At 39.3% G+C, this 14,027-nt stretch overlaps 1 protein-coding gene and 1 pseudogene across 1 annotated transcript in view; one reads left to right on the top strand and one right to left on the bottom strand.

The window, feature by feature from the left end:
* Positions 1-12,147, top strand: part of TUBA3E (tubulin alpha 3e) — a 69,550-nt gene extending 57,403 nt beyond the window's left edge. The window contains exon 5 of the mRNA XM_053696155.1: positions 11,851-12,147. Within this exon, the coding sequence (XP_053552130.1) occupies positions 11,851-12,147 (297 nt within the window). The remainder of the gene's footprint in view (positions 1-11,850) is intronic.
* On the bottom strand, positions 361-479 carry LOC128643263 (uncharacterized; annotated as a pseudogene).
* Positions 12,148-14,027: the final 1,880 nt, after the last annotated feature.

Raw genomic sequence — 14,027 nt, 5'->3', positions numbered from 1 at the left:
TGGCGAGCCTGAAGGAAGCACAACTTACGAAGCAGCAGTCTAAAGATTTATCAATGTGCGGCGGACATAGTTCGCTATAGCGGATCATGTCTGTCCGCACAATGATAAATCAACCCCAAGAAGGAACCATCAGACCAATTCCCTCCCTACATTGAGTCACTGAAAAGTGAAGGAAAATCAACTGCAGCTAGATCCAAACTCCCAACCTTCTGGGAGCAATATGGCTAAGCTATCTTCCGGATCACTGGAGCTTGCTGTTAGCAGGACAGAAGGCTGCAGATAGAGGAAAAGGAAAACATCCTTGATAATCTGACCTTTTTTTAGACATCTTCTCCTAGATAGAGAATCTATTAATGTTCAACCCTACCTCCCCTGGTGTTCCCAGGTGGTCTCCCATCCCGGTACTGACCATGCCTTGCGCTGCTTAACTTCCGAGATCAGACGGAATCGTGTGTGTTCAGAGCATTGTGGCGGTAGACTCAAATAAACACCCTTGTAGACAGGACAAGGGAACTCTTCTCCAGATTCATTTCCCATCCATGGGAAAGATTTGACAAAATCTCCTGAAAGAGAGATTGCTCGAAGGAAGGATGACACCTGAACCATATATTGTCCAGAAGAACACCCTTGTAATACCCCAAGACCTAAAAGACTTTCTAGGGTGACGAAATTCAGAAACTTGAGAAGGTCAGAATCTGAGTTACCTGAAGTAAATACCTAGATCCCGTTCCCAAGCTGGGGCTGGAACTATCACTCCCAGAGGGGAAGATCCTGAAGCCAGTTAAAAAAATATCTCTCATCATATCTGGATTGCAGATACTCTAAAAAGAGAAATCAGCCTCTGGGAGGAAATCTTAGATTGGACTCTAAAAGACATGACTAACCCTGTAGGGAGAGTAAAAGGAAACCATCCCTTTAGTCCTACTCTCATGACGTGTGGTAGAAAAACCTTTTTTGACCCGTAAAGTCAGAGGAAAATTATGATAGAGTCCACACAAGGTCTCATCCTTAAAAGGAGAAGCTAGAAGTATTGATTTGGAGGAAACATAACTATTGAACCTGCAACTGCAGAACTATAAAACCTAGGCCATTCCACTAAGCCACAGGTAGGCTTCTCAGGTGACCATTTCAGCCACAATGCCCTGCGGGCAATTACAGCAAGTCTAATAAGACAAGGCATTGATCTAAATGAATAATTAAACCGCCAGCTTCTTATCCATGGATACATAAAGGAGTAGCTACCCTCTATAGAGATCAAAGTTCTCTGAGCCATAGTAGAAAAGATCCCCTTTACTTAGGACACCGTGCATTTTAATGGAGTCAGCAACAGGAAAAACCAATTAAAGGACAGGAGACAGGGAGAAAGCCCTAGCTTCTCCTACTCCTGTGAAAATTTCCATAGCACATTCAGAAACATTTCTTCCAAGGAAGGAACATCATAGAAATGATCAAGTTTTCAAGACTTCCAAGGGTTGGCAACGACAGGGGTATCGATGTCGTCCAATTAGCTAAAAACTCCTTTAACTGTAAACAAGGTGTGCAAGCTAACATCTGAAGTAGGACACTTCAGTATCAGATGAAGGAATTATACTGTCCAAATCTGAGATTTCACCCTCACAGGCTACCGATGTATTCTCCTCATCAAACCTATGAGGAAGGGCAACCTATGTAGCAGCAGATGGAGCAGAAACCTTACTATCTGGATCTCTAATATTCCTCTTGTGACTTCACCCTCACAGGCTACCGATGTATTCTCCTCATCAAACCTATGAGGAAGGGCAACCTATGTAGCAGCAGATGGAGCAGAAACCTTACTATCTGGATCTCTAATATTCCTCTTGTGACTTTCCTTAGTATAGGAAAAACAGACAATGCCACCGATACCGCAGAAGATACCTGAGCAAAAAAGTCTGCCAGCAAATCGCTCCTCCAGGAGACTGAGCGGAACCGCAGGGCATTGTATGTGACGCCAAAAGACTTGGGAGGTTTGAGGAGAACGCTGTGGAATGGCCTAAAACATTTTAAAATTTTTGTTGTCATTTTAAATGATTTAAAATTGTCTTGCGAGAGGCAATAAATCACAGGAACTGACTCCTGTTCCACGATCATGATAAGATGCTCAAACCTAGACTTTATTTATAAAAGATTTTAGGTAATACAAGTACCTTATAAACTTGTATTTATTAAATTTATTAAATGTTTGCCTAATAAATATGCCTTTCACTCTTGATTGACCAGCTCTGAATCTTTGATACACGAGGATGACAAAGTATTTGTCAGCAAAAACGATAGCCCATCTCAGCCCCTCTGAGGAAGCAATAGTGAAACGCTACCTCGTTAGGGGACGTTGTGATCTTTTTTTAACTAGCTGCTTTCTGGTCTAAAATAATTCAGCTTTAATCTTCAATAATTACGAAAATACAAGTATACACTCTGTAGTTAGGTAGTAGTGAGCCTAGGCATTCTCTAACTGTTGTCGATATGCAAATTTTGCTATCGAATTTAGTTACATTGGATGAAGACTTCTCCCGGTAAGTCGATCTTCAGGGGGTTAGTGTTCGTTTTTTTTAAGGTTTTTTTGGGTGGGTTTTATTTTTAGGTTAGGGACTTTGGGCTTGCAAAAGAGCTAACTGCCCTTTTAAGGGCAATGCCCATCCAAATGCACTTTTCAGGGCAATGGGGAGCTTAGGTTTTTTTTAGTTAGTATTTTATTTGGGGGGTTGGTTGTGTGGGTGGTGGGTTTTACTGTTGGGGGTTGTTTGTATTTTTTTTCAGGTAAAAGAGCTGATTACTTTGGGGCAATTCCCCCGCAAAATGCCCTTTTAAGGGCTATTGGTAGTTTAGTTTAGGCTAGGGTTTTTTTTTATTTTGGGGGGCTTTTATATTTTGATAGGGCTATTAGATTAGGTGTAATTAGTTTTAAAAACAAACACTAAATTACAGAAAATAATAAACAAATTACAAGATATTTAAACTAATTACACCTAATCTAATAGCCTTATCAAAATAAAAAAAGACCCCCAAAATAAAAAATAAAAAACCTAGCCTAAACTAAACTACCAATAGCCCTTAAAAGGGCCGTTTGCGGGGCATTGCCCCAAAGTAATCAGCTCTTTTACCTGCAAGCCCAAAGTCCCTAACCAAAAAATAAAACCCACCCAATACACCCTTAAAAAAAACCTAACACTAACCCCCTGAAGATCGACTTACCAGGAGAAGTCTTCATCCAAGCCGGGCCAAAGTCCTCAAGGAAGCCGGGAGAAGTCTTCATCCAAGCCGGGCGAAGTGGTCCTCCTGACAGGAAGAAGTCTTCATCCAGACGGCATCTTCTATCTTCATCCATCCCGCTCCGTGCCGGATGGATGAAGATAGAAGATGCCGTCTGGATGATGACTTCTGCCCATCTGGAGGACCACTTCGCCCGGCTTAGATGAAGACTTCTCCCGGCTTCGTTGAGGACTTCGGCCCGGCTTGGATGAGACTTCTCCCGGTAAGTTGATCTTCAGGGATTTAGTGTTAGGTTTTTTTAAGGGTGTATTGGGTGGGTTTTATTTTTAGGTTAGGGACTTTGGGCTTGCAAAAGAGCTAACTGCCCTTTTAAGGGCAATGCCCATCCAAATGCCCTTTTCAGGGCAGTGGGGTGCTTAGGTTTTTTTAGTTAGTATTTTATTTGGGGGGTTGGTTATGTGGGTGGTGGGTTTTACTGTTGGGGGGTTGTTTGCATTTTTTTTTCAGGTAAAAGAGCTGATTACTTTGGGGCAATACCCCGCAAAAGGTGTTAGGTGTTAGTGTAACTTAGGTTAGGTTTTATTTTACAGGTACTTTTGTATTTATTTTAGCTAGGTAGTTATTAAATAGCTAATAACTATTTAACTATTCTACCTAGTTAAAATAAATACAAACTTGCCTGTAAAATAAAAATAAACCCTAAGATAGATACAATGTAACTATTAGTTATATTGTAGCTAGCTTAGGGTTTATTTTATAGGTATTTAGTTTTAAATAGGAATAATTTAGTTAATTATAGGAATTTTATTTAGACTTATTTAAATTATATTTAAGTTAGGGTTAGATTTAGATTTAGGGGTTAATAACTTTAATATAGTGGTGGCGACGTTGGTGGTGGCAGATTATGGGTTAATAATATTTAACTAATGTTTGCGAGGCGGGAGTGCGGCAGTTTAGGGGTTAATATGTTTATTATAGTGGCGGCGACGTTGGGGACGGCAGATTAGGGGTTAATAAGTGTAGGTAGGTGGCGGTAATGTTGGGGGCGGCAGATTAGGGGTTAATAAATATAATGTAGGTGGCAGCGATGTTGGGGGCAGCAGATTAGGGGTTCATAAATATAATGTAGGTGGCGGCGGTGTCCGGAAAGGAAGACACCTATTATAGTGTTTGCGATGTGGGAGGGCCTCGGTTTAGGGGTTAATAGGTAGTTTATGGGTGTTAGTGTACTTTTTAGCACTTTAGTTATGAGTTTTATGTTACGGCGTTGTACCATAAAACTAATAACTACTGACTTTTAAATGCGTTAGGACTCTTGACAGGATAGGGCTGTACTGCTCACTTTTTGGCCTCCCAGGACAGACTCGTAATACCGGTGCTATGGAAGTCCCATAGAAAAAAGACTTTACTAAGTTTACGTAAATCGTTTTGCGGTAAGGCCAAAGAAGTGTGCGGTGCCCCTAAACCTTCAAGACTTGTAATAGCTGCGGGCGTAACAAAGCAGCATTAGGAACGCATTTGTTGATTATGCAAATCTACTGTGTTTACTGGTCCTTTAACGCTGCTTTTTCAGCCTAACGCACAACTCGTAATCTAGCCGAATGAGAACAAAATTAGAAAACTATTCCCAGTACAATTATATAATTTGATCTGAGAGGTCAATTCTTTGTGACATTTTGATACACGTGTATTATTATTCGCCAAACATCAGTGCATATTTATTGCAGTGAATACCCATATTAAACGCGTCTAACATACTATTTACAGTTATTAAGAGTAATTTGCTCTGTCACATTATATTCATTATAATAGGCCTCAAGCAACATTTGATACTTGGCTATATATTTTACTTTAACTCGAATTCTGTTGAAATATAGCAATCTTTAGTAATCCACATTTTGGAAGATATTCAGTAAACTGTTAGTTCCTTGTCCCACCGTTGTTTTAAGATTACAAGCAGTAAATATTGAACAAATGTAAACAGTATTACAAGACATTCCACAGGGGGTTTCAAGCAACTCAGGAATAGTATACACCAAGCACTTGTGTATTTCCCTCTAAGATTGCATAAACAACTTGGATTTTAGCTCCAAATAATAGTTGAAGAGAAATCCAGTGTTTTTAACGTTCATGTGTGTGGGCAGCTGACAGGATACGTACCTGTGTAAAGCTGTATTTCTATTTTACATCATTTATTAATATTAGAAGTTATGTTTTAATCCAATCCATTATTCTATTTCATTTACTTTTTGTGTTCAGAGGCATAACCTTTTTTTCATCCCACTCCAGGGATGTCTTGCTAGTATATTATAAATTGTATGCCTATACACAACCATTTGGGATCAGCCTAATAATAATCCCTCTGTGACAAGGCTCCCAGGTGGAAAATTCTTATATTTTCTAAGCTACATTTTATTGTAAAAAAAACATCTAAGAAGTTAACTGACACTCAAGACGGACAAACCGCATCGCCGCTTCGTTCTTTGATACGGCTAAGGAGGCGGATCATGTGCCAGCCTTCAGCAACAGCTGAAAATGGCGCAGTTCCGGTCTAGAGTAATATAGGAGGCCGAGTCACTCCTCACTAAAGAAGAAAAAAAAAGCATGCAATATCTAACAGAACACAACTCCTTTCTCAGAGCTCCTGGCTAGCAGGATAGCATCGCCGCTCCCCTCGCTAGTCTAGGTCCTCACCTCTAAAATCGACACCACTGTCAGAGAACGGAAGAGAAAGGGAGGATAAAAAAAAACTGTCAAATGAAAACTGCGCAACAAAGCGCATATTACACTTGAAATGCACTACTAATAAAGGTCTCTTGTGCGATGTCCTCAGAGAGGAATCAAAAGTATGTGAGGGCTAAAGCAAATTAGATCTAACGTAAAATTAACCCCTTCAATCTGAAAATGAGGATAAAACTCCAAACACAAGTTAATACACAGAATTTCTTCCATACATTGTCTCAGTCACATACATATAAAAATGCCTGCACGCTGCCTTAAAAATATCCTTACTAAGGATATACTGTGCCCAGTCTCCCCTAGAAGACGAAAAGCACTTACCTGTATCTAGCCGTCCGGCAGGAGGACAGCATACCCAGTATGAGAGGACGCCACTCCTCATAGAGACCTGTAGAAGAAAGAAAGATCAGAGTAAACCTACTCAGGCTTTCTGTACTAGGGCAGCAAATATTTTAGGAAAACGCAGCAAGGCCCACCTCACAAGTTCCTAACTGCTTTAATGCCACCACTGCCCTACTGAAGAGACTATTGTGGAGTTCGGTTAGACTCAATCTTGAGAGGAAAGTTCAGAGTAACCCTTCTCTGGCTTTGAAAATAATAAAATCTTGATTGAAGTGAAACAAATCCAATCTTCTTCAGATACCAAAACTTCACCTCCTCCTGCACCGAAGGCAAAGAGAATGACTGGGGTTTGTGGGAAGGGAAGTGATACTTAACAGCTTTGCTGGGGTGCTCTTTGCCTCCTCCTGCTGGCCAGGAGTGATATTCCCAACAGTAATTGATGATGCCATGGACTCACCATATCTTAGGAAAGAAAATCGCTTTATTACCCATTCCCTAGTTTTACATAACCAACACAGTTATATAAATACACGTTTTACCTCTGTGATTATCTTGTATCTGCCCCCTTATTTCAGTTCTTTTGACAGACATGCATTTTAGCCAATCAGTGTTGGCTCATAGGAACTCCACGTGTGTGAGCACAGTGTTATCTATATGATACACATGAAGTAACACCCTCTAGTGGTGAAAAACTGTCAAAATGCCCTGAGAGAAGAGGCAGCCTTCAAGGGCTTAGAAATTAGCATAGGATCCTCCTAGGTATAGCTTCCAACTAAGAATACCAAGAGAACAAAGCAAAATTGGTGATAAAAGTAAATTGGAAAACTGTTTAAAAGTACATGCCCTATCTGAATTATGAAAGTTTATTTTGGACTAGACTGTCCCTTTAAGCTGACTGGTCTAATCAGGCCCCCGCAAAAATTGGTTTGCAAATCTGATTCAGATGTCAAGCTTTCTCCAACCATCAATATCTCAAGTCTTTCATCTTGATGGCTTAGAGATTGAATACCTATTTTTTTATAACAAAGATGTTTCTTTGATGCTGTATTGAACACTTTATTTCAGACAATACAACCTGTTACAAGTAAGATTTATCAAATGATTTAAAAACTTATTCCTTTCCTGCTATGTAAACTAGGCTGTCATTCTTTTAGAATTCCAAGAATTCTTCTTTTTGTAAATCGGTTAGGATAATGGCTTATCGACTAACTCTTTAAAGAGTCATATTTCAGCTTTTTCTGTTTCATACTCCAGGAAAATTGATGTGTCTTGACATCAAGGCTTTGTCTAAGCGTCTAAAAATTCTCTTTGTTGGAGCATTATTATTATTATTTTATTTACAAGATTTGTTGAACCTGCATGCTTTGGACATTTATCTTCTGTCTTGGAAGTTTTTGTTGCTTTTAGCAATATATTCTATCTCTTTCTATTGCAAGTTTCCTTGTCTTATTTTCATCAAGATGATTTTAAGAACTCAATCCATTTTTTAACCTAAAGAGATTTTTCGGATAACATCAATTAGGATATAATAGCTCATTTCCTTGTCCTAATCCAAATAATTCATTAGATGGTCTCCTATTTAATTTAGATGTTGTAAGAGCAAGAATTTTAGACAATCCTTGAATTTGTTTGTCCTTTGGTCCACATAATTTCAGCGGGCCACATCCATTTATTTAGCTTTTTGGCTAAATCTCTTGATTACCAAGGCTTACTTTGAGGTGGAATAGTCTTTTCCAAAACAGATTACTGCCCATTATTCTATCAGTTTACTCTAGATATGTGTATTATCAAAAAATATTTGTCTTTGTAACCTCTGGTCCGGATTATTACTGTTTCTGTTTCCTGCTGTCCATAGTTAAGTAAACTTATGATACAATGTCCATATATTGGAACAGCAGTATAAACATATAAACAGTGTTGAATTGAGTATAAAAGTTTAGAACTACATTTATGTATAGCATAAGATCACGCTAAGAGTTTTTGCCGGTACTGAAGCTCTGCTATGCAGATCACATTGAGAAATACTGATTGTTACACTAAAGTGTCGGCATCAGCATAACTGAGTAAACCTCATGTAAAAACCCGTAGTCAATTAGAAATATTTAAACATACATTGAAATAATTAAATAAATAGAGGAAACTCACCCTTTTATGTATGATGATATAGTGGTTACAGAAGAAGGGTTTGTGGAAAGATGTGCATCAAATAATTCAAAACAGTCCACTTCTGTGAACAAACCTTAAACCACTTTAACCTTTTTTATATGATACAATATCAACTCTAAGTACAATGCCTTAAAATGCCCCCTCCTAATTACACTGCCACTGTAATGGGTATATGACCTGCTGAACATAAATTATACTAGGTCCCGGTTTAGCCAATCTAGAGAGATCTTATTGAAAGACACAATCAATGGTAGTACTAAAACACACTTTGATGGGGTTCATTTTGTTACTAGCTACAGCACCCAATATAAAGAAATTTGTGCCATTGTGAAAAAAAAACATTTTGCTATTCTAGAAGCTGACGATTGTTTGACTTATGTGGTAAGGAAAGGCATTAGATGCTCTTATAGGAAGTGTTGCACCTTGGGGTCCATTTTGTTCCTTACCCAGCTTAAAGGGACATGAAACCAAAAAAATGTATTTCATGATTCAGATAGAGAATACAATTTTAAACAACTTTCTAATTTACTTCTATTATCTCATCTGTTTTATTTTCTTGGTATCATTTGTTGAAGAAGCAGCAATGCACTACTGGTTTCTAACTCAACACATGGGTGAGCCAATGAGAACCAGTTTATATATGCAGCCACCAATCAACAGCTAGGACATAGGTTCTCTGCTGCACATGAACTTGCCTAGATAAACAACAGCAAAGGATAAAAAGAGAAAGAAGCAAATTAAATAATAGAAGTACATTGAAAAGTTGTTTGAAATTGTATTCTCTATCTGAATCATGAAAGAAAATTTTGGGGTTTCATGTTCCTTTAAGCCTCTAACTGAATCCAACAGCTCATGGCTTAGACACTTAGGTATGTACAGGTGCGGGCACAATAGGTGCAAACCTTGTGACTATGTTTGCGTCACCACAAATTTTACATCTTCTGTGAGTGGGGCTACGTATGACATTGTCATGTATGAGTTGTTCTTCTATTGGAGTAATATATTTAATTAATTGTAGTCAATGTGATATTCAATATGTTGGTCTCACAAACAGGAATATAAAATCCAGAATCAGGGAACACTTTTCTACTATTTCAATTGGAAGATCATCCACACCTCTAGTCCAACATTTTACCACTAAATTTAACAGTACATTGGACATGTTCAAATGGTGTGCAATAGAAAAAGTGAGACCCCCTAATTAGGGTGGTGATTTAGACCTACTGTGTACAAACGCAAGATGTTTTGGATCTTCAAATTGGGAACCAGAATTCCCAATGGGTTGAATTCAAAATACGATTTGATAAATTTCTGGGAATAGTATGGTTCTCTTGTATATACCTATAGCTTATTGTGGGTTTTGTTATAAGCTTTTATGTTTGTATTCTTGCCACTATATGTTTTTTTTACATTCTAAGTTAAGTTTATTTATATGTATTTCTTGAGAATCATATCTGATGTTTTTCTGTTGTGTACATATTGGTGGGCGCAAGTTTCTACATGAATATTATGAAATTATGTTTATAATCTTGGGGCACGCTGCTCACATATAGGGTTTTCGTCTATAGGGTAATTATTACAGCCGCTATGATCCGTGGCAATAAAATAAACATGTTTTCTTCCTTGTGCAATCTCTATGAGTGCGCAATGTGCTTTTTGTATTCAATGTATCCATTGTTTCTGTCTATTATCACCTTGTATCATCTTGCATTCTCTATCTCCTATAATATTGCCATTGTTTATCTTACATATTGTGAATATTGTAGATACTGAGGCCCATTTATCAAGCTCCGAATGGAGCTTGAGGGCCCGTGTTTCTGGCGAGTCTTCAGAGCAGGCGGACACACATCGCCGCAATTCAACCCGATCAAGTATGATCGGGTTGATTGACACCCCCCTGCTTGCGGCCAATTGGCCACAAATCTACAGGGGGCGGCATTGCACCAGCAGTTCACAAGAGAGTTCACAAGAGCTGCTGGTGTATCGAGGTCTGTTGGACCTGATCCGCACTGTCGGATCAGGTCCGACAGACCTTTGATAAATAGGCCTCACTGTGTTAATATATTCTATGCAGTATGTTGGGTATTTTACTGTATTTTTCTACTCTGTATCTCATTATTCATATTTTGTTTAAGTTATACTTGTTCTTTAACTTTCACCTGTTTTGTTGTGATTATCGTGCCGCTCACAGGCTAATAGCATGATGGGCGTTTCTTGTTTTAACCAATGGTATGACATTACTGCCTTTTTAAACCTTGTTTCAAGCATAGCACTATAGGCTATGAATACGCTGCACAGCCGAAACGTGTAAGCCACCCGTGCTACGCTCTTTTGCTTCTCTACGGTTCCTCCATGGAAATTTTTATGATGAAATAAAGAATATTTATTTTACAAGCATATCCGCTCTTCTTCTTTGGTTTATGATGATATAGGTTCTTTAACTCTCCCGGATGTAAATTAAAGGTTCCAGGATCACAGGTGCGCGGATCACTAAAATCCAAGCATTTCTGTAGCTGCTGAGGCACTGCTGTTTTTGCTGTGGACAGCCTCCCCCATGGCTCTGGAAACACATCCTGAACGCTTCTGACTGAGGGTCACTACTAGCCTGAGTCTTTTACTATCCTGTATGATTTCTAACTTTTTTAAATAAATGATATGTTTTAAACCTTTTGCATAAGATTTCTTCCTCACGCTTGTATGGAGTACAGATTGTTGTTTACTCTAGACGTGCATTTGTCAATTTAATTTACTGACAAATGCGGAATAAGGCTGCCACTCGCGGCATTCAGCTCTTTTCAGAGCCGCATTTCTTCTTGTGAAAGTGCAGCACACTAAGATCTGGATTTGATCAAAATTTAGTGTGTTGCACTTCGACAAGACGAAATCCAGCTCCAAACATAAAAAATGCCACTAGAGGCAGCTTTCTTCCGTATTTGGCAGTGAATGAAAATGCACGTCTAGTTTCATCTCCTTGGATTTTCAAGGATGAGGCTTATATTGAATACATTTGCAAGACTCTCACCACCATGAAATAAATTCATTTATCAGGTAAGCATACATTTTCTTTTCTTTTGGAAGGTGGTGAGAGTCCACGAGACCACTCCATTTTAATTTTTTTAGTTAATTTTTTTTTTCTGGCGCCACTTCTAGTTTGAAACCTCATTCCCCCTGCTTTGTCTGGTCCTATTTTTCTACTTCTCCATCTTGGCTGTACGCCAGACTGGAATACCAGAGAGGGTGGGAGGGAATAAGTGCTCTTAGAGCTTTGGGAATCTTTGTCTCCTCCTAGTGGCCAAGTGTTGAATCCCAGGAGTAATGGCTCATAGACTCTTACCTTAAGTTAATTTATCAGGTAATTTTTGTGTTTCTCTTTAGGTGGGTATTAATTATCAACCTCCAACTGCAGTCCCAGGTGGCGACTTGGCTAAAGTACAGCGCGCTGTGTGTATGTTGAGCAACACAACTGCAATTGCAGAAGCCTGGGCCCGTCTAGACCACAAATTTGATCTGATGTATGCTAAGCGTGCTTTTGTGCACTGGTATGTAGGAGAAGGAATGGAAGAAGGCGAGTTCTCAGAAGCACGTGAAGATTTGGCAGCATTGGAAAAAGATTATGAGGAAGTTGGAATAGATACAATAGAAGGAGAAGATGAAGATAGGGCAGAATATTAAAATTCAGAGTCTATCAAAACGTCTTATGGTTTTATGGTTGTAATTTGACTTGGTTCATGGTAATAGTTAAATGTTTTACATTTTAAATTTCACTTATCTACTCTTCATTTTAATGATTCATTGGTTTGGGCCACGTTACATAATATTGTGAAAAGAAGTATGTCACACCTTAAAGTGTAAACAAAATAGTTTTCCAAATGATTGCATTGGTCTCATTTTCAGCTTTCCTATTCACAACATGCCTGATACTGAAAATAGTAATGGGCACTTTTTAAAGGGATATTCTAATGCAAAATGGCATGCTCTGTTTCATTATAACATGTCATTTTTGCATTAGTAAAACCAGATAACTATGTTTTCAGCCATTGCAAAGGGGGTTAAAATCTCAAGTTAAATTCTGTGCAAGAGATGCTAGATTTTCAGCTCCCAAAAAGTGCATAGCCAGTGATTGGTGGGGTAATGTGACTACACTCATGATTGGGTTACTATTTGTGTCCTGTTTAGGAGTTTGCAGCTCCCAAGGGGGACTTACCTGTGTCTTTAACACAATATACAGATATTCAAATGGCTAAAGTTTGACTGTGTGTGCTACGGATTACTTGAATGCTTCATATTTTAAATTTCATTAAATGTATTACATTTTTTTGTGCCACGATACTTTGAAAAATGATATGACAAGTCTTTAATTATTTCTTTTAAATAAACCAGTTCTTCAGTCAGTGTTGTTTTGTTCCCTCTTTTCAACATTCACAACACCAACTTGCCACCGAAAATATTATAGGTTAATAGTTGTACAATTACTTGCTCTAACGGATCAGGGCATGCATTTTTTTTTTATTTTTTTTTAGGTTAATACAATCAATCATCAATTAAGACATGTAGAAGCAAAATTAGACAAATATAAGTACACTAGTCCTAAAGCCCATGTACACTGGCCATTTTTTGCAGTACAGCAGTCCCACCCCTTGCTCTCTATCCCCCTCTCTTTTGCTCTCTCTCCCCCCTCTCTTTTGCTCTCTCTTCCCCCTCTCTTTTGCTCTCTCTCTTCTCCCTCTCTTTTGCTCTCTCTCCCCCCTCTATTTTGCTCTCTCTCTCCCCCCTCTATTTTGCTCTCTCTCTCCCCCTCTCTTTTCCTCTCTCTCCCCCTCTTTTGTTTATCTCTCCCTCTCTTTTGCTCTCTCTCCACCCCCTCTCTTTTGCTCTCTCTCCTGCTCTATCTCCCCTCTCTCTTTTGCTCGCTCTCTCCCCCTCTCTTTTGTGCTCTCTATCTCCCCCTCTCTTTTGCTCTCTCTCTCTCCCCTCTCTCTTTTACTCTCTCCCCTTTCTTTTGCTCTCTCTCCCCCTCTCTTTTGCTCTCTCTCTTCCCTCTCTCTTTTGCTGTATCTCTCCCTCTCTTTTGCTCTCTCCCCCCTCCCTTTTGCTGTCTCTCGCCATCTCTTTTGCTCTCTCTCACCCTCTCTTTTGTGTGCTCTCTCTCCTCTCTCTTTTACTCTCTCCCCTTACTTTTGCTCTCTCCCCCCTCTCTTCTGCTCTCTCTATCCCCCCTCTTTTGCTCTCTCTCTCTTTTTCTTTCTCTTTTTCTCTCTCTCTCTCCCCTCTCTTTCGCTCTCTCTCTCTTTTGCGCTCTCTCTCCCCCTCTCTTTTGCGCTCTCTCCCCTTCTCTTTTGCTCTCTCTCCCCCTCTCTTTTGCTCTCCCCTCTCTCTTTTACTCTCTCCCCTTTCTTTTGCTCTCTCTCCCCCCTCTCTTTTGCTCTGTCTCTCTCCCCTCTCTCTTTTGCTGTATCTCTCCCTCTCTTTTGCTCTCTCCCTCCTCTCTTTTGCATGCTCTCTCTCCCCTCTCTCTTTTACTCTCTCCCCTTTCTTTTGCTCTCTCTCTCCCC

Source organism: Bombina bombina, chromosome 12 (assembly GCF_027579735.1).
Source record: "Bombina bombina isolate aBomBom1 chromosome 12, aBomBom1.pri, whole genome shotgun sequence".
Taxonomy (NCBI): domain Eukaryota; kingdom Metazoa; phylum Chordata; class Amphibia; order Anura; family Bombinatoridae; genus Bombina; species Bombina bombina.
This window is presented reverse-complemented; position numbering and strand designations above follow the sequence as displayed.